The 21,665-nt window shown below is 52.4% G+C and overlaps 7 protein-coding genes across 13 annotated transcripts; 2 read left to right on the plus strand and 5 right to left on the minus strand.

Moving 5' to 3' along the window:
• The first annotated feature begins 1,122 nt into the window (after positions 1-1,122).
• On the plus strand, positions 1,123-1,597 carry LOC118673696 (histone H3.1). Its single transcript, XM_036344847.1, has one exon. The coding sequence runs from the start codon at positions 1,150-1,152 to the stop codon at positions 1,558-1,560; it is 411 nt and encodes a 136-aa protein (XP_036200740.1). The 5' UTR covers positions 1,123-1,149; the 3' UTR covers positions 1,561-1,597.
• A 3,117-nt stretch (positions 1,598-4,714) lies between these two features.
• LOC118673712 (histone H4) lies at positions 4,715-5,075 on the minus strand. The gene has a single exon (XM_036344860.1). The coding sequence runs from the start codon at positions 5,054-5,056 to the stop codon at positions 4,745-4,747; it is 312 nt and encodes a 103-aa protein (XP_036200753.1). The 5' UTR covers positions 5,057-5,075; the 3' UTR covers positions 4,715-4,744.
• A 2,114-nt stretch (positions 5,076-7,189) lies between these two features.
• LOC118673694 (histone H3.1) lies at positions 7,190-8,925 on the minus strand. Its single transcript, XM_036344845.1, has one exon. The coding sequence runs from the start codon at positions 8,889-8,891 to the stop codon at positions 8,481-8,483; it is 411 nt and encodes a 136-aa protein (XP_036200738.1). The 5' UTR covers positions 8,892-8,925; the 3' UTR covers positions 7,190-8,480.
• A 975-nt stretch (positions 8,926-9,900) lies between these two features.
• Positions 9,901-10,546, minus strand: LOC118673701 (histone H2A type 1). The gene has a single exon (XM_036344851.1). It carries the CDS (start codon positions 10,504-10,506, stop codon positions 10,114-10,116), a length of 393 nt encoding a protein of 130 aa, XP_036200744.1. The 5' UTR covers positions 10,507-10,546; the 3' UTR covers positions 9,901-10,113.
• A 3,546-nt stretch (positions 10,547-14,092) lies between these two features.
• Positions 14,093-14,598, minus strand: LOC118673708 (histone H2B type 1-B). The gene has a single exon (XM_036344857.1). The coding sequence runs from the start codon at positions 14,529-14,531 to the stop codon at positions 14,151-14,153; it is 381 nt and encodes a 126-aa protein (XP_036200750.1). The 5' UTR covers positions 14,532-14,598; the 3' UTR covers positions 14,093-14,150.
• A 238-nt stretch (positions 14,599-14,836) lies between these two features.
• On the plus strand, positions 14,837-15,446 carry LOC118673702 (histone H2A type 1). The gene has a single exon (XM_036344852.1). It carries the CDS (start codon positions 14,864-14,866, stop codon positions 15,254-15,256), a length of 393 nt encoding a protein of 130 aa, XP_036200745.1. The 5' UTR covers positions 14,837-14,863; the 3' UTR covers positions 15,257-15,446.
• Positions 15,447-16,987: 1,541 nt separating this feature from the next.
• On the minus strand, positions 16,988-21,665 carry LOC118673687 (histone H1.2-like). Of its 7 annotated transcripts, none has more exons than XR_004973448.1 (3): positions 20,981-21,665; positions 18,724-18,858; positions 16,988-17,789 (listed from the first exon to the last, which is right to left on the minus strand). XR_004973448.1 is itself a non-coding variant. In XM_036344838.1 (2 exons), exons 1-2 carry the CDS (start codon positions 21,616-21,618, stop codon positions 17,774-17,776), a joined length of 654 nt encoding a protein of 217 aa, XP_036200731.1. In that variant the 5' UTR covers positions 21,619-21,665; the 3' UTR covers positions 16,988-17,773. The 7 variants fall into 7 exon arrangements, 2 of the variants coding, with proteins under 2 accessions (XP_036200731.1, XP_036200730.1); XR_004973446.1 differs by having other exon boundaries at positions 18,620-18,858; XR_004973447.1 differs by having other exon boundaries at positions 17,901-18,858.

A 21,665-nucleotide genomic window follows, 5' to 3' on the forward strand; every position in this document is an offset into this window, starting at 1 on the left:
GGATTTGTTCATCCACTAATGTCAGGGTCCCAAACACATTGCCTCCGTCTTCTTTACCACTGTTTCTACCTCCCACTTCCGGGAGAGTCTACCTTTTTAAAATACATCACATAATTTCGAAGAATCTCGAAGAGGACAGTTATAATGGCACAGGTATAAATAGTCCTCCAAGACGGAGTGTGTATTTTTGGAAAGATGTAAAGAAATCTAATTGGGGGTGATAATTCAAATGGTAATCAAAGGAAGCTTTTAAAATGGAAATGCTAAACTAAGTCTTTTAGCCTAAGGAGCCTTTACCTATGCAAACGAGGGATGCTAGGATCTGCTTACCACGTGGCTGTTCGCCATAATGGACTCAGCTAATCAAAATACACTATAATCTGGTCTCCCTCATCCTAGTGGAAAAAAACAGCCACGTTTGTATCTTTCAAGATTGAAAAAAAATTAAGTAAAAGGTGAGGTCTTGAAATTGTTAAGTAGTTCTCCTTAGGGTCCAAGAGCCAATTATTGGGCCAGGGCGCTGTGTATCCAGTTTAGTGCTGGGCGTCACCGTTTTTTTGCACCGGGGAAGAGTACTCTGGTTTTAGAAACATGAGTTTCAGAAAATCCAAGTGTAGGACACAGAACACAAACACGTAACAAAAGGTGCCTGGTTACAAGGGCCATTTCTGTGAAAGCTGCTGTGATTTACTGTCTTGTAGGTTTAAAGAAGGCCTTCAGTCAATTAAAAGGTTACAGACACTTGCCTGATCTCCGGCTGTGCAACAGGAATGGCGGGAGTGGAAAGGGGGAGGGGGGAGGAGATGGTGGCGGCGGCAATATTTCCTTCCCCAAGAACCAAATAGATACACAGAACTAAAAAGCTGTAGTACCATTGAGGCCAATGCTTCCACTTTTATGACAATATAATGCTCAAAGCTTTGAACTCAGATTATGAAAATCAGATGCGGTGAAGAACAAAAGGAAAAAAAAGATCAAACTGCACCTTTGTTGAAAAGCTCCAATATACCCCAATCAGAACCTGTAACGTCACAGCTAAACAGTTTCCTCACCCAATCGCCGCACACGACTTCCTATAAATAGCAGCAGTGATTCCAGGAGACATTATTTGTTCCACAAGCTGCTGCCTATTTTCACGCTTTATTGGTCATGGCTCGCACCAAGCAGACGGCGCGCAAGTCCACGGGCGGGAAGGCGCCCCGCAAGCAGCTGGCCACCAAGGCCGCCCGCAAGAGCGCGCCGGCCACGGGCGGCGTGAAGAAGCCGCACCGCTACCGGCCCGGCACCGTGGCCCTGCGCGAGATCCGCCGCTACCAGAAGTCCACGGAGCTGCTGATCCGCAAGCTGCCCTTCCAGCGCCTGGTGCGCGAGATCGCGCAGGACTTCAAGACCGACCTGCGCTTCCAGAGCTCGGCCGTCATGGCGCTGCAGGAGGCGTGCGAGGCCTACCTGGTGGGGCTGTTCGAGGACACCAACCTGTGCGCCATCCACGCCAAGCGCGTCACCATCATGCCCAAGGACATCCAGCTCGCGCGCCGCATCCGCGGCGAGAGGGCCTGATTCTCACGTCTTCCTCTCCCAAAGGCTCTTTTTAGAGCCACCCACCTTTTGCAGGAAAGGGCTGGAAACACTCCCTACCCGAAGTGGATTAACACAAGTATTCATGTGCTCGGGAGTTAGGGTGTAAACTACTACATAGGTACACATTGCTCCGAGTTTGCACCGTAGAAACAATACCCGCCCTTCCCAATGTTAGTTTCAGTGCTATACTTCACTTCAGTCCTAATTAAGATCCAAAGTTTGAGGGACGTGAAAGACCTGGCATTTCAAGGGTTAATACGGCCCAAATCTCAAAAGCAGGCTTGTCATTTACTAGGAACGTCTATTTCTACCTGTGATCTTATCAAAGATCTTGTCAAAATTTACTGTCAAATGACCTTTTTGCCTTTTCATGTTGACTTTCCTGCTTGAAATATCTTTTGGAACCTTGAGTTTCCTCAGGGTCCCTTAGAGTAACTGCAGATAAAGAACAATAAAACTCTTTCAAGCTGGGCTCTGGCTCCCCCCACTCTCGGGTTTGGAGGAGGGGCCAAGGGAGGGGCGGTGACGTCACATTTCCCGCCAGCGCGTTGTCCAATCAGTACATCGGCTGAGGGAGGGGTGGATGGGGTGGGGGGTTGCGCATTATATAAGAACGGGCTCTTTCCCTTCTCGCCAGTTGCTTCTGCTTCTCTACTTGCAAAGCCATGTCCGGTCGCGGCAAAGGCGGGAAGGGCCTGGGCAAGGGCGGCGCCAAGCGCCACCGCAAGGTGCTGCGCGACAACATCCAGGGCATCACCAAGCCCGCCATCCGGCGCCTGGCGCGGCGCGGCGGCGTCAAGCGCATCTCCGGGCTCATCTACGAGGAGACGCGCGGGGTGCTCAAGGTCTTCCTGGAGAACGTGATCCGCGACGCCGTCACCTACACGGAGCACGCCAAGCGCAAGACGGTCACGGCCATGGACGTGGTCTACGCGCTCAAGCGCCAGGGCCGCACCCTCTACGGCTTCGGCGGCTGAGCCCGCCCCCCGCCCCGGCTCCCCCCAAAGGCCCTTTTCAGGGCCGCCCACCCCCTCTCGGAAGAGCTGCGCGCTGTGGTGCTCGTGTTCCTGTGGACACGATTTCTCGTGTTTGATGGCGGGGATTTTAAGCTTTGGCAGGCGCTGCAGGTTCGATGAGGGTTCCTCCGGCGGTTTCTATGCAGGGCCCCACAGTCGGCGGCGTCCTAGGCCCTTTGGGAGGGATTGGGGGATTCCGGGGGTGATCGGTAGGAAGAAGCAAGCGGGAGGGGCACGAATTTAAAGTTCTAGGGCACTTAGGTTGTCTTTTTCTGGCAGGGACGCCAGCCCCTTTTACCCTGTGAAAGGATCAAGCAAAGATAAGCCTGGTTGGGGAGCAGCAGTTTGCAGTGACGCGGAGCCCTAGAAGCGTTGCTGGCCTAGTTAGTCCATGAGTTAAACGTTTCTGCAAGTCGTGGATCTGCGAGGGTGTAGCCAACCCCGCCCCCACCCAAGGGAGTCAGATCGATTAAAGTTAGATATTTCCAGCGAAACCTGGGCTATTCCAACTGGATTTGCCCTGGCGACATCACGAAGGATTGACATGTGACTCTTGTCCTTCACTCAGGCTTCGGGTTCAGTGTCGACACCCCCATTTTCCCCACAAACTGGGTGAACTCAGGTTTAAATATAACTGGGCCTTGCTTAGGTCCATTCTCACGCCGGCCCCCCCTTGAGCCCCAGGCTAAGCAGTTTGTAAATTCCATAGAATAGACGAAGGGGTCAGTGTCCTAACGCGGGTCCCTGACCTCTTCTGCGACCTGCGGCCTCGCAGCATTTGGGAGGGAGCTCGCTCTGTCACAGGCGCTGCTCTTAACCTGCTGTGACTCCTAACGTTGTTTCCCCGGACACTCCCCCGCGCCCCCCTTTTTTTAAAAAAAATCATGGTCTGTTTAAACACAATACGGATGTCCTTAGGTTGGCACATCGGTTTTTAATAGTCTGCATCTTAGAACCTTATATGCATATTTGCATAACTCATGGACGCAGACAGCAAGGTGGCGAAGGCCTGGGGGCGGGGGGGGTGGGGGTGTGGCTGGAGGAGGTCAATGGGGGGAAGGGGGACATATGTAATACTTTCAACAATATTCATTTAAAAAATAGTCTGCGTCTTTGAAAATGTTCCTTACTATCCTTTTAAAATAAGTATATTTTTATTGATTTTCAGAGAGGGAGGAGAGATAGAAAAATCAATGACCAGAGAGAATCAGATCGGCTGCCTCCGGCACGCCCCCTACTGGGGATCGAACCCGCGACCGGGACATGTGCCTTGACCGGGAATGGAACCGTAGACCCTTCAGTCCCCAGGCCGACGCTCTATCCACGGGCAAACCAGCCAGGGCACCATCATTTGTCTTAATGGTCCATCACCCCTCCCCTACCTGGTGCAGTGAATGGCATTCAGAATGAGGGCAACACTAGCTAGCCTTGAGTTACAAGGCTACACAGATGTCAGACTTAAATTTCCTTAATCTTGTTCATTTCAACCACAGACCCGACACTCGGCACACAAACGGCTGTAGGATGACCTTTGTAGCAGCCCTTTTGGAGGAGGGTGGCCCTGAAAGGCGGAGGGAGGGGAGAGCAGGGGCCGCAGGGCAGAGGCTGTGACCCGGGGGGAGCCCCTCCTTCCCAAACGCCAGGTGGGGCCTCGGGCTGAGAGTGAGACACCAAGTTAGAGCCCCGCCGCCTGGTCCAGTGGATGGTGATTCACACTCTGCTCCGCCCGGGGCGTGGGGAGGGCCCGCCTGCAAGTGAACGGAAAGGACCAGGCCCAGCGCCACTTAAACCCAGCACCGCCGGGCCGGGGAGGGGCCGCTCCAGGCCTGGGAGGAGGCGGAAGTGAAAGGTGAACTCATCTTTCCCGACGTGGCCACGTTCCCTCCCCCAATCAGACCCGCTTCAACTTTCCTGCCTGTACCCGTTCCCTCCCCGAGAACCTAGGGCCGCCACTCGGATCCCTACGCAGCCCGGGTGAGGCGCCCCCATCGAGCCTGAAGCTCCTGCTAAAGGCTAAGGCCCCGCCGCCATCTAACACGAGAAACCGTGTCCACAGGAACACGAGCACCACAGCGCGCAGCTCTTCCGAGAGGGGGTGGGCGGCCCTGAAAAGGGCCTTTGGGGGGAGCCGGGGCGGGGGGACGGGCTCAGCCGCCGAAGCCGTAGAGGGTGCGGCCCTGGCGCTTGAGCGCGTAGACCACGTCCATGGCCGTGACCGTCTTGCGCTTGGCGTGCTCCGTGTAGGTGACGGCGTCGCGGATCACGTTCTCCAGGAAGACCTTGAGCACCCCGCGCGTCTCCTCGTAGATGAGCCCGGAGATGCGCTTGACGCCGCCGCGCCGCGCCAGGCGCCGGATGGCGGGCTTGGTGATGCCCTGGATGTTGTCGCGCAGCACCTTGCGGTGGCGCTTGGCGCCGCCCTTGCCCAGGCCCTTCCCGCCTTTGCCGCGACCGGACATGGTGATGGAACAGAAGTCAGAAGCGTTTGTTCCCGCGCTGGCGGCTGCAGCCTCTTAAGTAACCCGGCGGCGGACCTGGTTTGAAACAGCCCGGAAAAGGCGGGAAACAGCCGAGTCCCCGCCCCTGCTTCTACCCTCAAGGAAACACGGAGTAAGGAGATTTTCTGTTTTTAGAAAATAAGAAATCCCGAACAGGAGGGTCTACCGTGGACGCGAACGAAATTAGCTCCTTTGTGGGTGTGTCCAGCCCATGGATATTTTTGGATCATTTCCAACATGGAATTAAAAGAAGCCCAAACCCCAAGAGACAAAGGAATTGGTAAATGGGTTGCCAAGCAACCCAGCCAGTCTTTGGGTCTGGAATTGGTGAGGGGCTGCTCTCAGGCTGCTACTGGCCTGTCTGTTAAGCTTAGTTTCCTTGGCCGTCTCCACGCAAAGGACGCGCACTTGTCCGTAGCCGAGACAGGATCATGGAACAGGATCATGGAAGCCGGGGCAAGCGGGACAGGGGAACCGAGACAGCGAAACGGCAGTGTGCAGCCACCTGGTGAACCCTGTCTCCCTAAACCAGGGACACTTAAGAGTAGTTTGCGCTTCTTCCCAGAGGGTAGAGAGCTTAAACCACCTACTCAGGGCGACAGAGCAGACATCCATCCCATCAGCGCCATTTGCCAACACGCCCAAGGACAGGTGACGCTAAGAGCATCAATCTCATTCTGGTGCGTGAGCACAAAGCTGATGGGGAGTCTCTAGAGATCCTCCCTAAGAACTTCCCCAAATGCCCAGCCTTTAAAACCCCTTCAAAACGAAGTGTGCGCTCTTTTTCCCAGGAGTATGTCCCCCCCCCCCATGAAGCATCTTCTAAGCTCTAAGGAACCCCGTGAGGCCCGCGACCAGGGCAGCAGCAGTTCGCCCCTGAATCTGCCCCGAAGGCCCCTTCCCCCTGACTTTTAGGGAGCCAAGCAGCGCAGCCTGGGCTCACGTCCCCAGCCCTTCCTTGTTTCTGGGTCCCCAGCTTTAATACGCGTCCTTGAAAGTTCACCCGGACTCCCGTTGTGAACTGTTTCCTGCACCAAGTCTCCAACCCACACCCTACCGGCTGCCCTAGGCAGACCTCTTCAGGGCCAGGCCCCCTTTCCGGTTACAGCTGATAGTTCTTTGACAATAAGTTCCTATCGCCCTGACTTCTGTGTAAAATATTTATAATACAGGCAGCACAAAAGCACAAGGCAGGATTCCAGGGCATGTCCAGCCTAACCGGAGCATGGGCAGTGTGCTTCCATTTAAACAAGTTGAGCTCCTGCATTTAAACAATGGGGGTCCCGGAGGGAAAGAGTGTGGATTCCAGGGGCTGATGCGGGTTCTCTGGCCTAAGGCAGAGGGTGGAGGGGTGCCCGCCCTTCCCTGGGGCTAGCTCATCCAATTCCAGGAAAGCTGTCATAAACGCTAAAGCTAGAAGTGTGGACGAAAGGGGCCACATGCTGACCTGACCAGCTCAGGGGAGGCCTGCATGGCGGTCTTGTAAACTCAGACCTAAAGTCACCACAAAAGATGGTCTGAAATTAAACTTTAACTAAAAGCAGTTATGGTGGGCAGTTACTTCCTAGGCCGGTATCTTCTCTGACAAGGTCAACCTTTACCTTAACTGAGCCTATCTGTCTTTTTGCATCTATGATAACATACCCTTGAAATGTCTGGGTAACTTGCAACCTCCCTTTTTCTGGAGCCCCTGGGGCACAACCAAATGTGCTGGGCGCCAGGACAGATGCCACCAATTCCTTCACTATCATGTTAATTGATCCTGCACAGACCTAAGCATGTGTCCATCATTTTACTTCTTATCCAATCCCAGGGGTTTTCCCTGCTTTGCTTTATTCCTCCTCCTTAATCTGTCACCAATGGATTTCATGTAACCCACCTACGTCCCTCCTTTGATTGCAAATGTATAAATACAAATGTAACCTTATCTCAATTAGTTGAGGTTCTGCTTCCTGGCATATGTTGACAGTTTGGCTCAAATAAACTCACAATTTTTGTTTACGTTAACAGAAGGAATTGTACGCAAGTGACAGTGATAAAGATGCAGTCATTCCTAGAGGTTTGCAATATTTTCAAAATTTTGCTGAACTACTACATGAGAGCATTAAGATATACATGAGGCCCTTAGAATACAATGTTCAAAATAAGAGACGGCATTTTATTGTTTTTAAAAACAAAATTCAACTGAGTCCATTTGAAGATCTAATTGGCTATATTAACCAATTCCTGAACCGGGCAGCAACCGACTTGTAACTAACTAGAAGGGTGCTCCTAGGAGTTGTACAAAATAAATGAGTTTTCTAGGAACAGGGACAGAGCAAACAATCATCACCGAAGGTGAAGAAAGGGTTTCTCTTGGGGGGAAGAGAAGAGCATTTTCATCCCGCAGGCTGCCTCTCCTTTCCAATGTGATGGAGAGGGCCCATGCGACCGATGACCTTACTAGCGCTTTACCGGAAAATTCCAGACTGGTGGTTTACAGTGACATTCCTGGGAGAGGTTGGAACTGCAATTAGATCAGGTATTAAAACTAGGTTTGGGCCTGTGGTTTTTGTCCTGGTCTAACCCTTCGAACCTACCCAAGTCCCTTTTTCTCTGACTCCGCAGGTAAGAGGGTTAACTTGAAACGCAGGCAGATAGGGCAGGGGTCCGGCGAAAACGAAGGCAGGTGGAACATAGGCAGGGGCAGACATGACAGAACAGCCTCACCACAGGAACCAACCAAGCAGAAGCAATAAAATGTTTCTGGACTCACAGCGGGAGGCATGGGAAACCAAGGGTGCGCCTGAAGCAACAAGGGGTACAAACCATAGAAACAGTTCAGGTCGGTTGTTGGGCAAAAACAATTGAGGGAATCAAGCAGGTGGCGACACAGGTAGACGAAGAGCAGCTTGTAGCACATATAGACATACCCCTGACCACAAGGGTTCAGCGGACAGCCCACCACACGGACCCCCTCCTCTTCCGGGGAGTCGGACCCTGCTTGTAATAACTTCCACACTTTGCTCAAATCTTCTGGTCCGAGGAGCTCATCCTACAGCGTCGAGACAGGACCGGGGAAGACACCTTGGCTCACGGTCCCGTTACCACCGGGAGCGGTCAGCAACCCGACTCGGCCCAGTTCTTCCTGGAGAGCTTGGTCTCTCCTTGTGCTTCTCCTACCTTAGGCCCTTCCTGGTTTCCTATTCTCCACGGTTTTTCGCTCAAAAACCCCTGGACTTGTGTTCTCAAATCCTTCCTACACCAAGAAACCACACACTCTAGGCGCAGGGCGGTAATTCCTGCCTGGAAATAAATTAACAGTTTGCGCTCAGCTCTTGTAAGTGAAAATGTGGTGGCTCTGAAAAGAGCCTTTGGGTTTCGGCGCAAGTGGGTGGGACGGAGCTCAGGCCCTCTCCCCGCGGATGCGGCGCGCGAGCTGGATGTCCTTGGGCATGATGGTGACGCGCTTGGCGTGGATGGCGCACAGGTTGGTGTCCTCGAACAGCCCCACCAGGTAGGCCTCGCACGCCTCCTGCAGCGCCATGACGGCCGAGCTCTGGAAGCGCAGGTCGGTCTTGAAGTCCTGCGCGATCTCGCGCACCAGGCGCTGGAAGGGCAGCTTGCGGATCAGCAGCTCCGTGGACTTCTGGTAGCGGCGGATCTCGCGCAGGGCCACGGTGCCGGGCCGGTAGCGGTGCGGCTTCTTCACGCCGCCCGTGGCCGGCGCGCTCTTGCGGGCGGCCTTGGTGGCCAGCTGCTTGCGGGGCGCCTTCCCGCCCGTCGACTTGCGCGCAGTCTGCTTAGTGCGAGCCATTCCTAACAGCCAGGAGCCGGGAACCACTGAATAAGAGCGAGGGCTTTCAACGGTTATTTATAATGCGGGCCCCACGCTGATTGGATAAGGCATCTGTCCATCAAGTCCCGCGGGAAGTGATTGGAAGCCGCGTCCACTTCCTCATCCCAGGAGCCTCCGGGGCGGATGCATCAGAAATTAACTTCTTCCTCCCACCTACCCTTTCAACAGCGGCCGTTTTCCAGTCTTTGTGGCCTCTCCCCTTTTCTGCGTCTTTTCTCTACAATGCTCTTTGGTTTTTCTGCGCAGAATTTAATGTAAGCATTAAAAAATATACATTTTTTGCTAAATGAAGAATTTTAGTTTTCGCCCCGTAAACGCTTCCGTCTGATCTTTTTGAAAAAGCGCGCGCTACATGGGATTGGCCAAGCAAATGTTGAGCCTCATTCAAGTTTCGGGGGGCTAATTTCCTGTCAGTTTCTTAATTCCTCTAAATAAATTTACGTCTCTGTGGGCTTTTTTCTGTTTACCTTAATTTTACATTTGGTGTTACAGCTACAGTGACATTTACTGCCCACTGACTAGCCTTCCCGCGCGTATCACAACTTCACCTGGGACTTGTAGCTCAGGTGGGAGGAAGTGTGGTTAAGGGAAAAGAATCCCCAAACGTGTAAGTGGCACAGAAAAGACGACCGGGGGCCTTACTCGCGCTGGGCCCGTGTTGAGAAGCTCCGCCTGTGACCCAAGTCCACGGGGAGCAGCAGGGCTTTCGTCCTCACACCCCGCTGGGGCCCGTGGCGTAGGAGGTGGAGTTAGGGATGATGTGTCCCATGAAGATGCAAAACTCAACAGTGAAGGGCGGTTTCATTGCCCGGTTGCTTACTAACTGCATTTGTGTTTAAATGGTCACTTTCACCAAGCGTTGTCCCCATCTAATCTTCTCCAGGTTCTACCCTGAGGGCCCACAGTATTCATCTCCTAATTACCCGTGATGCCCAGTAGCTCCGTTACCGTTTCACATCGTTGATGCTAAACTTTTGTTTTTATTGGGAGTAAACAGTGGCATTTCTGGGCGTGTTTGCCCACTGCCATCTACTGTTAGGCTGAGGCGTTACAGCAAAGATCACTTTTAAGCCTCCGCTCCGATAGGGAAAGTGCCAGCGCTTTCAGAGAGAAGGTGGGTGGCTCTGAAAAGAGCCTTTGGTTTAGTTGTTTGCGTTGTTGCCAAAGGAGCGCAGGGTCCTTACTTGCCCTTGGCCTTGTGGTGGCTCTCGGTCTTCTTGGGCAGCAGCACGGCCTGGATGTTGGGCAGCACGCCGCCCTGCGCGATGGTCACCTTGCCCAGCAGCTTGTTGAGCTCCTCGTCGTTGCGGATGGCCAGCTGCAGGTGGCGCGGGATGATGCGCGTCTTCTTGTTGTCGCGCGCCGCGTTGCCCGCCAGCTCCAGGATCTCGGCCGTCAGGTACTCCAGCACCGCCGCCAGGTACACGGGCGCGCCCGCCCCGACGCGCTCGGCGTAGTTGCCCTTGCGGAGCAGCCGGTGCACGCGGCCCACGGGGAACTGCAGCCCGGCCCGCGAGGAGCGCGTCTTGGCCTTGGCGCGCGCCTTGCCGCCCTGCTTGCCGCGTCCAGACATGATTTCTTGAGAAGGAACGAGCGCCTTCTAAGCACCAGATCGGAGAGCTGGCACTAAAAGGGAAGCAAGACAAGTATTTATACTAACGGGAGGTAGCAGGCATGCACTTCCCCAGAACCAATGGGAACATAGAGCCTGCCTCCCTCATTTGCATAGGAGGCGAGGTTTTTTTCTTTCTTCTTTGCTCCATTGTAATCCGGTCTGATGAACCTTTATCTTTTTTTCTTTACTAATCATTGAATCAATTAGTGTTTCCCCCCCCCCCCCCCGAAATACTATCCTACACGCAGTCAGGCAGGAATTATTGTCCTCAGACAATTGGTTATTCGTCTTTTGGAAAGAAATACAAGCAGGGCAATTTCTAAATAGGTAGCATTTAAGAGGTACATCTAAAAAAGAAAGAAAAAGAGGTACTTCCATGCCACGCGTTGCTTTAACTCTTTCAGAGCTCAGAAAATAGGGAGAAAGGGAAAATAATGCTTTTGGTGGCCCCCGGCTTCTTAACGGATCTGAACAATGAAACCTGCAGAGGAGGTGGCCTAAGACAGCTGCTGCGTCTCCATGTCACTCATATTGGGTAGGAGGCGGTCAGGTAGGCCTGGAAGTGCAGAGCGTGAGCACTGCCTTCATTTTAGGAATGTGAAACGTGGACGCCCAGATTGGTTATTTACTAATAATTAATGACACCAAGGACTGTGAACTCCTGGGTTCTTTGCCATCATTTCCCAGAGCCGCTCCCATCCCCTCTCCCCTTCTTTTCCCACTTGGCACAACACTCAGGATGCTGGTTATTTCAGAAAGCCGCCCTCCAGCCTGCATGGCCTGTGACCTGTAGTGGTGTCCTGTGCCTGTAATCCCTACGTTCCCAGTCATCTTTGTCCTTCTACCCAATATAAGCAGCTGGCTTACGGTGGGGGCCGAGCAGACTTTTTGTGGGTGGCCTGCTGCTCGCCCACACTGCCGGCATTACTGTCATAAGTGCTCATCTAAGATCCAACCCTGTCTCTTCGTAAATGGCTCCAGTAGTGACAGGCAGCCCACACCCCTTGGTTGTGCGGTTTCACTATCTCAGTCCCGGTCGTGCACAGTCTCTGGACCTCCTGTTACCTGTCTCTTTGTGGACATTTCTTCTCTTTTCAGGATTCTCAGTCATCTTCCCTCCAAACTAAAAGTCTCCTGTTCCTCTTCATCTGGCTCCAGGCACCCAGAACCCCCCTGTTGGGTAGGGAGACGGCAGAACCTTTTATGTCTGAAAAGAGAGTTGGGGATCTCGTCCAGGTCATTTGCCTGTTTTCTTTGTTGACGGAGAGCAGCAGCTCTGGAGAAGATGTGGGTGTTTATTAGGGAAATGCGTGTATAAACCCTTCGGGGAGGACAAGGGTCTCGAGGTCTTGTTAGTGCTTCGCCAACGGTTCGCTTGCTAAATGTTAACATGCACAACAGTATTTTGCAGACACAGCTGTAAGCAGATGAGCTCGGCTCCAACCCAACCAGGTACCTGTAGCTGGTTGCAAAGAAGAAATCAACATGAAATTGACCACATGGTTTGTATAAGCCTTGTCTAGCCTCCCTTCTGGAGACAGCATTGGAGGTGAGCCCCTCCCCTTTACTTGCTGCAAGTAAATAGATGTAACGACAACCACGCCTCATTTGTGAGTAGATCACCCTAAGCAGGGAACCCAGTAGTTTGCTAACCATTCCAGGATTTCTCTTAAGCTGATGGGACTGACCCCTGTGTTCAAAGTTGGTGCCTGGTCAGAATCACCTGGGGAGATTAACAAATTTGTTTCTGTCTTGCCACTACTCCCCACTATAGATCCGGGGTGCTACCATGGAATGTAGGCATCTGAATTAAAAATATATATATATTTAGTGATTTTTAGAGAGAGGAAGGGAGGGAGAGAGAGAAAGAGAAAGAGAGAGAGAGAGAGATGAGAAATAGAGCCCGAACCCAGGCATGTGCCCTGAGCAGGAATGGAAGCAGCAACATTTTGGTGCCGGGGACGATGCTAACACAGGCCAGGGTGACTTTTTCTTATTTCCTCATTCACTTCTGAAGCATCAGCCAGGTATCCGAACAGATAACATTTATAGGTTTGTGTTTAGGAGGCCTGGTGTTTTTCTTTAAGGTTGTCAATTAAGAGTATAGTTTTAGGGAAAGTATTAAATATTTAGAAGAAATGAGAGGGGAGGGACGGGGAACAGATGGCAAGATTGAAAGCAAGCAGGCAGGCAAAGTTGTATAGGATAAAATGGGGCGAAAATAACCCCTCCTGAGGTCACGTTAAATAGGATAAGTCATCTCACTAGCCAGCGCTTCCCCCTCAAGGGAAGAACAGGAGGGTTCATGATTCTTAAACCACAGCCTGAATTCACTAACAAGCTTATTTGGGGAGGGCCTTTTTATAATCTATACAACAAAAATTATTGACTTTTAAGGCAAGTATGTTTTTCAAAACTATATTTTGCATTTGCCAAGAAAGAAAGAATTTCTCATACATTGGTCGGCTGTTATGTTGGGCTGTGTGGGGGGAAAAAGTTAATTTTCCTTTAAAAGGGGTTCCTTTTTGAGAAATTCAACTTTAAATTTTACAGTATTTCTTCATCGTGCTCATACACCGAAGGAAAATTCCCCGCCCCACACACACCTTAGAAATAAGCAGTGAACAGCGATTCTTCACCGGCTCTTCCTCCCCTCCCCCATCCCCGGACGGAGATCACCCCTCGGACCCTCTTCCCCAGCCAAGGGCCTTCCTTTCCTGTCTGTTTGGATTGGATTTGGAGCCCCAGCGTCTCTGGAAAAAGTATTGCAAAGAGCAGGCCACACATCTTCCCGTCCACCCCCTTCCCCCCACCATCGCTGTCAGCCAGGAGGTGGCGCCACATATGGATGGAAGGGCGGGAAATTCAAATCCTTTGTCCCTTATCAGAGCGGGAACCCACCCTCCCCACCCTTCTAGGGGAATTCCTGAACCGCCTAAGGCCCAGGAGGTGGCAGCCCGGATTACTAGGACGTAAAAAAAAATTCACAGGCGTTTCAGACCGACTGTGGCCACCGGTAAACATTTCTAATGAGAAATCAGAGCCATCTCAGGTCACCTGTGTGCAAAGGGCTCGAGGCGGACCCCACAGAAACCAGTGCCCCAGGAGTCGCACGCAAAGTCGCCCATGTTTCCCCAAAGCTCCCAAGACGAGGCCAGTGCAGACTCCCGGAATAGAGCGCCCCCCTGCCTGCCCGTTTGGCTGCCCAGACACCCTCCTCCCACCCAATCAGCCCAGATCAGAACTCCTCTGGGGGCCCTGCTCTCTAAAGTCCTTGATCGGCTTTCCTACTCAGCGGGAGAATTCCAAACCCATCGGAAACCTGCAGAGGTAAGTAAAGTGACCCTTTGTAGATACATTTCAATGAACACCTAGGGCACCTTGAAGGTGAGATAAAACATGAACTAGATAGCCATGGGGCACAGCACCACGTTCACTTAAAGTGGAGATGGAACCTGGGCTGACTTTGCCACAACTAAGGACTCAAACTGAACCGACAGCATGAAACAGTGACCTGGCTCAGAAACGGCAGTTACAGCTTTCCTTGGAGAACGTGGGTGGCTCTGAAAAGAGCCTTTGGGTTTGACAGGGGCCGAAGCACCTCACTTGGAGCTGGTGTACTTGGTGACGGCCTTGGTGCCCTCGGACACGGCGTGCTTGGCCAGCTCGCCGGGCAGCAGCAGGCGCACGGCCGTCTGGATCTCGCGGGACGTGATGGTCGAGCGCTTGTTGTAATGCGCCAGGCGCGACGCCTCGCCCGCGATGCGCTCGAAGATGTCGTTGACGAACGAGTTCATGATGCCCATGGCCTTGGACGAGATGCCGGTGTCGGGGTGCACCTGCTTGAGCACCTTGTACACGTAGATAGAATAGCTCTCCTTGCGGCTGCGCTTGCGCTTCTTGCCATCTTTCTTCTGAGCCTTGGTGATGGCTTTCTTGGAGCCCTTCTTTGGGGCGGGCGCCGATTTGGAAGGTTCCGGCATGACGTCCGCAAAGGCTGTAGAATTCCTGGTCGCAGTTTCTACAACGGAGACGAAGGATGAAGGGTGGAGAGCTCATTCAGTATATATATGTTTCTCGATTTAAATGAGGAATTAAGAATCCTAACTTCTGATTGGTTAGACACTACATGTCACCGAGGGGCGTGGTCTATGCAAATAAGAAATACACAATTCTCTTTTCTATTGGTCAGAACATATTTTAACCAATCAGATGTCTTATCGCTCTATCCAAGCTGTAGCTATAAAAGGGTTTCTTCATATTCTCACATCGCTTTTTTGCAGCGGTTTTCTCTGCACGTTAGAAGTTTGCTAATATGTCTGGACGCGGCAAGCAGGGCGGCAAGGCGCGCGCCAAGGCCAAGACGCGGTCCTCGCGGGCCGGGCTGCAGTTCCCCGTGGGCCGCGTGCACCGGCTGCTCCGCAAGGGCAACTACGCCGAGCGCGTCGGGGCGGGCGCGCCCGTGTACCTGGCGGCGGTGCTGGAGTACCTGACGGCCGAGATCCTGGAGCTGGCGGGCAACGCGGCGCGCGACAACAAGAAGACGCGCATCATCCCGCGCCACCTGCAGCTGGCCATCCGCAACGACGAGGAGCTCAACAAGCTGCTGGGCAAGGTGACCATCGCGCAGGGCGGCGTGCTGCCCAACATCCAGGCCGTGCTGCTGCCCAAGAAGACCGAGAGCCACCACAAGGCCAAGGGCAAATAAAGGAACAAATCGCAACATCCAAAACCAAAGGCTCTTTTCAGAGCCACCCACGCTTTCACTAAAGAGCTTGCTCTAAAATGTACGTTTTTAACAGCGACTAATTCCTCAGTCAACCAGTAGATGGCAGTGTGTGAACATTAACTCCAATAAAAACAATTTAGCATCAGCAAAGGAAAATGGGTGCCCGGACACTTGACCATCACAGGTAATTAAGGTGATGAGTGCTGCAAGCCCTGGGGGTTAAACCGGGAGAAAACAGGAGGGCAACAAGGCTTGGTGAAAGGTGACTATTTAACTGCAAATATAGTTAGTGACCCATCGGGCAATGACTCTTGAGTTGTTTTGCATCTCAATAGGGCAGACACATTATCACCAATTTTCCCATCTACCGGGGCCCTAGTGGATTGTAAGTAACAGCAACACTGCTGGCCTCCGAGTCAGGTTCCTTAGGCGGAGCTGCTCATCACGGGGCACAGCATGGCTCTAAGAAGGCTCAGTCATCTTTTTGTACTAAGTACACGCTTGAGGGTTTCTTTAACCACACTTTCCACAACTCTCAGTTGAAATTGTGAAACGTATGAGAATGTTAGTGAAAAGTAAATGTTACTGTAGCTGTAACACCAAATGTGAAATCGAGCTAAGTAGGCATTTAGAAAAGGCCTAAGAAACATTTTAAAGCCTCTACACGTAAGTAGAGAAATGAAGAAACGGACGGGAAATTGGCTTTACTAAACTTGAATAAGATTAAAAAATCACTTGGCCAATCCCGTGTAGCGCGCGCTTTTTCAAAAAGATCAGACGATAGCCCGTTTCCGGGGCCAAAATTTAAAATTTTTATTCAGGAAACAAGACATATAATGGTAATTATTTACATTAAGTTCTGCGGAGAAAAGCCAAAGAACATTGTAGAGAAAAGAGGTAAAGACGGTAGAAGCGAGAAAGAGTAGGAAACAGCCGCAGGTGAAAGGGTGGGAGGGAGAAAGAAGTTAATTTCCGGTCCAAACGCGCGGGAGGCCTGCGGCCCGGAAGTGGATGGGGCTTCCAATCACTTCCCTGCGGGTCTTGATGGACAGATGCCGTATCCAATGAGAGCGGGCCTCGCCTTATATATACTGGTTGCGAGCCCGCGCTGCCATTCCTGCAGCAGTTCTCTGCTTGTTTGTGTTGGAAATGGCTCGGACCAAGCAGACGGCGCGCAAGTCCACGGGCGGGAAGGCGCCCCGCAAGCAGCTGGCCACCAAGGCCGCCCGCAAGAGCGCGCCGGCCACGGGCGGCGTGAAGAAGCCGCACCGCTACCGGCCCGGCACCGTGGCCCTGCGCGAGATCCGCCGCTACCAGAAGTCCACGGAGCTGCTGATCCGCAAGCTGCCCTTCCAGCGCCTGGTGCGCGAGATCGCGCAGGACTTCAAGACCGACCTGCGCTTCCAGAGCTCGGCCGTCATGGCGCTGCAGGAGGCGTGCGAGGCCTACCTGGTGGGGCTGTTCGAGGACACCAACCTGTGCGCCATCCACGCCAAGCGCGTCACCATCATGCCCAAGGACATCCAGCTCGCGCGCCGCATCCGCGGCGAGAGGGCGTGAGCTCCGTCCCACCCACTTGCACCAAAACCCAAAGGCTCTTTTCAGAGCCACCCACAATTTCACGTAAAAAGCTGTAACTACACATCCGAAGTGCTGGGACCCAAACTAGAAATTACTGGGGAAATTATAAGGAGGTAAGGACAAGGATAGTCAATGTTGGACTTAGTAGTATTTATTAGCGATTTCTATATTAAGGTGAAGTCCCTTCAGGTTGCACTGGATCAATTGTAAGTACTGAGTACCTGCGTGTATTCCCTCTACCGCCTTCCTGACGGATCTCCCATCCCTCTGCATCATGAAACTCTCCTCTTTCCACGGCTTGTGCATCTAAGTACTTTCCCGAATCCCTTCACCTTGCCTCATCCACCACCACCCCCAGGCCTCCCCTCCCACAGCTGTCAGACTGTTCCCTGTGTTCATGCCTCTTCTTATCCTGTCAGTTTTGTTCCTTAGGTTCCGCATGTGAGAGCATGTGGTAGTTGTTTTTCTCTGGATTCCTTATGACATTTAGATACTAAAGTTTCACCGCATAGATAGAAGCTAATGGTAGCTTTTTATAGGATCTCACTTTTTCATGGAATTCTCAAATAATTGAACCTTGTTTTAATTGTCAGAAGCAGTGTTGACTATCTCCTTGGGTCCTGTTCAGTTGAATTCAGTCAGACTACAGGGTTTATGAATGTCCTTTAGAGGCTCCCGAACACCATTACTCCTGCCATCAGGGAAAGGGTGTGCTCTGGACAGGGCGCACGGGGTCCTCCATCCCAAGGGCTTTGAAGGCTGGGATTTTAGGGGAGGTCCCAGGGACACATCTCGATAGAATATGCAGCAGCTTCCCAGGGTTGTGGTCTGCAGTGATGGATGGGCAGGCACCAGAGCAGGGGGACATTATTCAACGCAGCTGGTCCTAAGGTCAGCCATGGCTGGTTTTGCTGCTTATCTGGGCCTGGAGCTGAAATACAACAGGCCCAGATGTTATCTTCAGGGAGAAAAGTGAAGGGGGGAGGGGAAGTCTCCCTGGGGGGAGGGCCCACCCTACCACTGATTGCTGGTTGCTAGGCACCTGGGGCTTCCACCCTGTTGACCTTCTGTACCTGGCCCATTGTCCTTGCCCAGCTCCTGTCTGTCTCCATGCCTACAGCAAAGATAAGGTCGAGGCCTAAATTCAGTCCCTGAGCCCTGGAGCTGCATAGCTCTCCCTGGCCACACCCTCATGAAACCTGACCAACCAACCAGCAGGACCCATGGCCCCAAACCCCTTACTCATGAGGACTTTCGTTCTGTAAAACCCTTGTCGGTACACTGTTGGGGAGTTGGGGTTTTATATAATTTAAATTATTTAACACCTACGGAGTGCCTGGTTCTTTTCTGCACCTTGGTGTCCGCATAACTGGTTACTGTCAGCACCACCAGGTAGGCGAGCTCTTTGCTGGGTTTCAAAGGCATAGATAAACCTTTTAACAAATGTTCTGTGCCTGGGGCGAGACTGCCCACTATGACCTGCCCAGCTAGGAACGCATTACAGCACTCCTTTTTCATCCACAAAAGGTAGCCACTGTAGAACTTGTCTCTCCCTTCACCCAGGCCCCCTTTTAATAAATACAGAAGCATTGATGTGTTCCTTTTTTAAACTTTCCAAATATAAAACAAGATAATAGGGAATAGATCAAAATTTTCTGAGGCCTGCAGTGTATGCAACTTGGTGACTCTTTAAAACCTTCACTAGATTACAAAGACAAAACTAGATACCGAACATCAATTTATAGTGGAAAAATAAGTCACCTGTGCATGAAAAGGGGGTTCCATGTTAAGTAACCTCACAGGATGATCTGGTGATGTTCTGGACATATTGGGTTAAATAAACTATCTTCTTAGAATGATTTCACCTGTGTCTTTGCTCCTTATTTACGTGGCTATGAACAGCTAGCACTGCTGTGGAGATAACTTGGCTCAGGCACAGATTCCTTCAGTCACTGGGTATCTTCTATGTACAGTTGATGGAATACTGGCCCTCAAGAAATCTAGAATATTAGATTGCCATTGCCAGCAGGAACAGAGAAAACAAAATAACTGTGAATAGAGGTAATAAAAATAGGAATAGGTATTTGGAGAAAAGTACAAAATTTGAATGGGAAAACATAAACAGTTCTTGAATATGAAACATCTCCTCAGTTTAATTTATAAAAACAAAATTCCCCCCCAAATAAAAACAAAATCCCAAGAAGACTATCAATAGGGTGTTGAAGGTTTCTGCGTGGGTGGGAAGGGGGAGCTTCCCAAAGTAAAAGCAAAATAAATAAACAAAAAACAGAATTACCAGAGAATTCCGGAAAGGATAATGAGAGGAAATCAGCTCTATCAGCTATTCAGGTCATATTATAACATCTATTTATTTGACATCCAATTATTTGCATATTTACTATGGTTCATATATTCTCAGCATTGCAGAGCTGTGAACAGTACTGAAACCAATGTGATCTGGCCTTTGGAATGGCTGGAAAGATCAAAGGGACAAAATAGAAAACCAAGAATTGGTTCACCTCTGCACGGAATTTACCTGTGATAAGGTCCTATCTCAAGTGGGGGTGGACTGGGGAGGGCAGGAGAGGCAGAAAAGGCAGTTAGTAAATGGTCTTGAGGAAAATACCCATGTACATTCATATATCCATAATGTAAGTCCTATAAAAATATCCATGCATTCGCATATCAAAAATGATCCATATATTCGTATCCATACTTGTACACGAACATGCAGAGGGCTCACAATTTTAAGTGTAAAATTAACAACAGAAAAATGGGGAAAAACATGAGACAACCATCTTTCTTCGTGTGTGTTGTAGTCGTGAGTGAGTCTTTCTGTTCAAAGTGATTACACAGACGACGAAGATTAAGCTCTCTCTGCCCAGGAGAGAGGGCGGGGCGGGGCGCACGAATTCGAGTCACCCCCCCCCCCCCGCCCCCTAATGCGGGAATTACCTCCCAGGAGCTGGGGCAACAGATCCAGATAGAACTGCGCGGCAGGCCCCGAGGCCCCTCTCCCTGGAAGTTGTCTCAGAAAGATCTGTGCAGAATTGAAACTGCCCGCTGGGCTGCATCCAGCAGAAACGCCCCGAGTGTAACACAACCCACGGATGACACTGTCGATGAAAACTAACGCCCTTACTGACATCACCCTCACAGACTCAGATCCAAGGCTCACCGACGCTTTTCCCTCCTGCATGGAGACATTTGGGTCTCTCTCTCTCTCTCTGCGTTTAAAGCATCTTCGGGGTTTACATGTTTGTCTATCGGAGGATGGGGCGCCGCCCGTCAGGACAACATGGCGAACAAAGGTTGTTTTTGATGCGCTCCGACCGGTCACACCCAAGTTCAAGGTTACAGGGTCCGAGGGACAGAAAGACCCCGCAGCTGCCGAGACCTGGGCGGCAGCCATTCCTCAAGGGCGCTTTCTCGTCGCCAGAAAAACGGGAATGAAAAGAATGAGCGAGAAGGCGCCCCCGCCGCCTCCTCCCAGGGCTGGAGGCCAAAAAACGCTCCAGGACACAGCAGCCTGACTTTCCAAAACATGCCAGAAGCATTGCCACACCCAGCGAGAAGGGCAAACTCAACCCAACAACAAAAACGCCAGAACAAGTAAAAAAAAAAAAAAAAAAAAGCAAACGTGCCACAGCAGCTGCCACTGTCCAATGGCATCCAGCACGAGAACGACGGGCGTGCGCCAACCCGCGAGCGGGCGGGACTTTTGAAAGCTCCCCGGGCCTAATGGTGCCATCCCCGCGGCTCGGGAACCGGCTGGTATCGCGTTCCTGTCCACCGGCCCGTGGAGCCAGGGCTGCCCAGGGCGGTTCCGCTGATCGGACCAGGAACTGTCTGTCCCCCCACAGCAGCCCGTTCCCAATGCGGATGGTCTGCCTGTCACCTCCAGCGACCGCCCTTCCGAGGCCCACACTGCCCCCTCCTCCCGGTGTCCGCAGGCCCCTCCGGTGCTGCTCCAGCGACACTGCGTTAGAATGAAAGGTTAAAGGGGCGGGCGGGGAGGGGAGAGCCGGGTAAATGGCGGGTGAGGAGTGCTCGTCTCTCTTTCGAGATCAGTGGTGGCTCTGAAAAGAGCCGTTGGGGTTGTAGAAGCGGTTGTGAACCTACTTCTTCTTGGGGGCAGCCTTCTTGGTCTTGGCAACCTTGGGCTTGGCGGCCTTGGACTTCACAGCCTTGGCCGGGCTCTTGGCCGGCTTCTTGGGCTTGGCGGCCTTCACCTTCTTGGGGCTCTTGGCCGCTTTCTTGGCTCCCGCCGCCGCCGCCGGCTTCTTGGGCTTCTTCGGGGTCTTCTTGGCGCTCTTCTTGGGGGTGGCGGAGCCCGCGGGCTTCTTGGGCTTCTTGGCCGCGCCCGCGGGCTTCCTGGGCTTGGCCGCGCCCGCCTTCTTGGCCTTGGGCTTAGCCTCCCCGGAGGCCGCCTTCTTGCTGATCTTGAAGGAGCCCGAGGCGCCGGTGCCCTTGGTCTGCAGCAGGGTGCCCTTGCTCACCAGGCTCTTGAGGCCCAGCTTGATGCGGCTGTTGTTCTTGTCCACGTCGTAGCCCGCGGCCGCCAGCGCCTTCTTGAGCGCGGCCAGCGACACGCCGCTGCGCTCCTTGGAGGCGGCGACCGCCTTGGTGATGAGCTCGGACACCGGCGGCCCGGACGCCTTGCGGCGCACCCCGGAGGGCTTCTTGGCCGCCTTCTTCTTCACGGGGGTCTTCTCCGCGGGGGGCGCGGCAGCGGGCGCGGCGGGAGCGGTCTCCGACATGGCGATGGCGATGGCGAAGGTCTAGGAAGAGTTGGCGAAAGTGGCGA

The sequence above is a fragment of the Myotis myotis genome, unplaced genomic scaffold (genome assembly GCF_014108235.1).
Source record: "Myotis myotis isolate mMyoMyo1 unplaced genomic scaffold, mMyoMyo1.p scaffold_m19_p_18, whole genome shotgun sequence".
NCBI lineage: Eukaryota > Metazoa > Chordata > Mammalia > Chiroptera > Vespertilionidae > Myotis > Myotis myotis.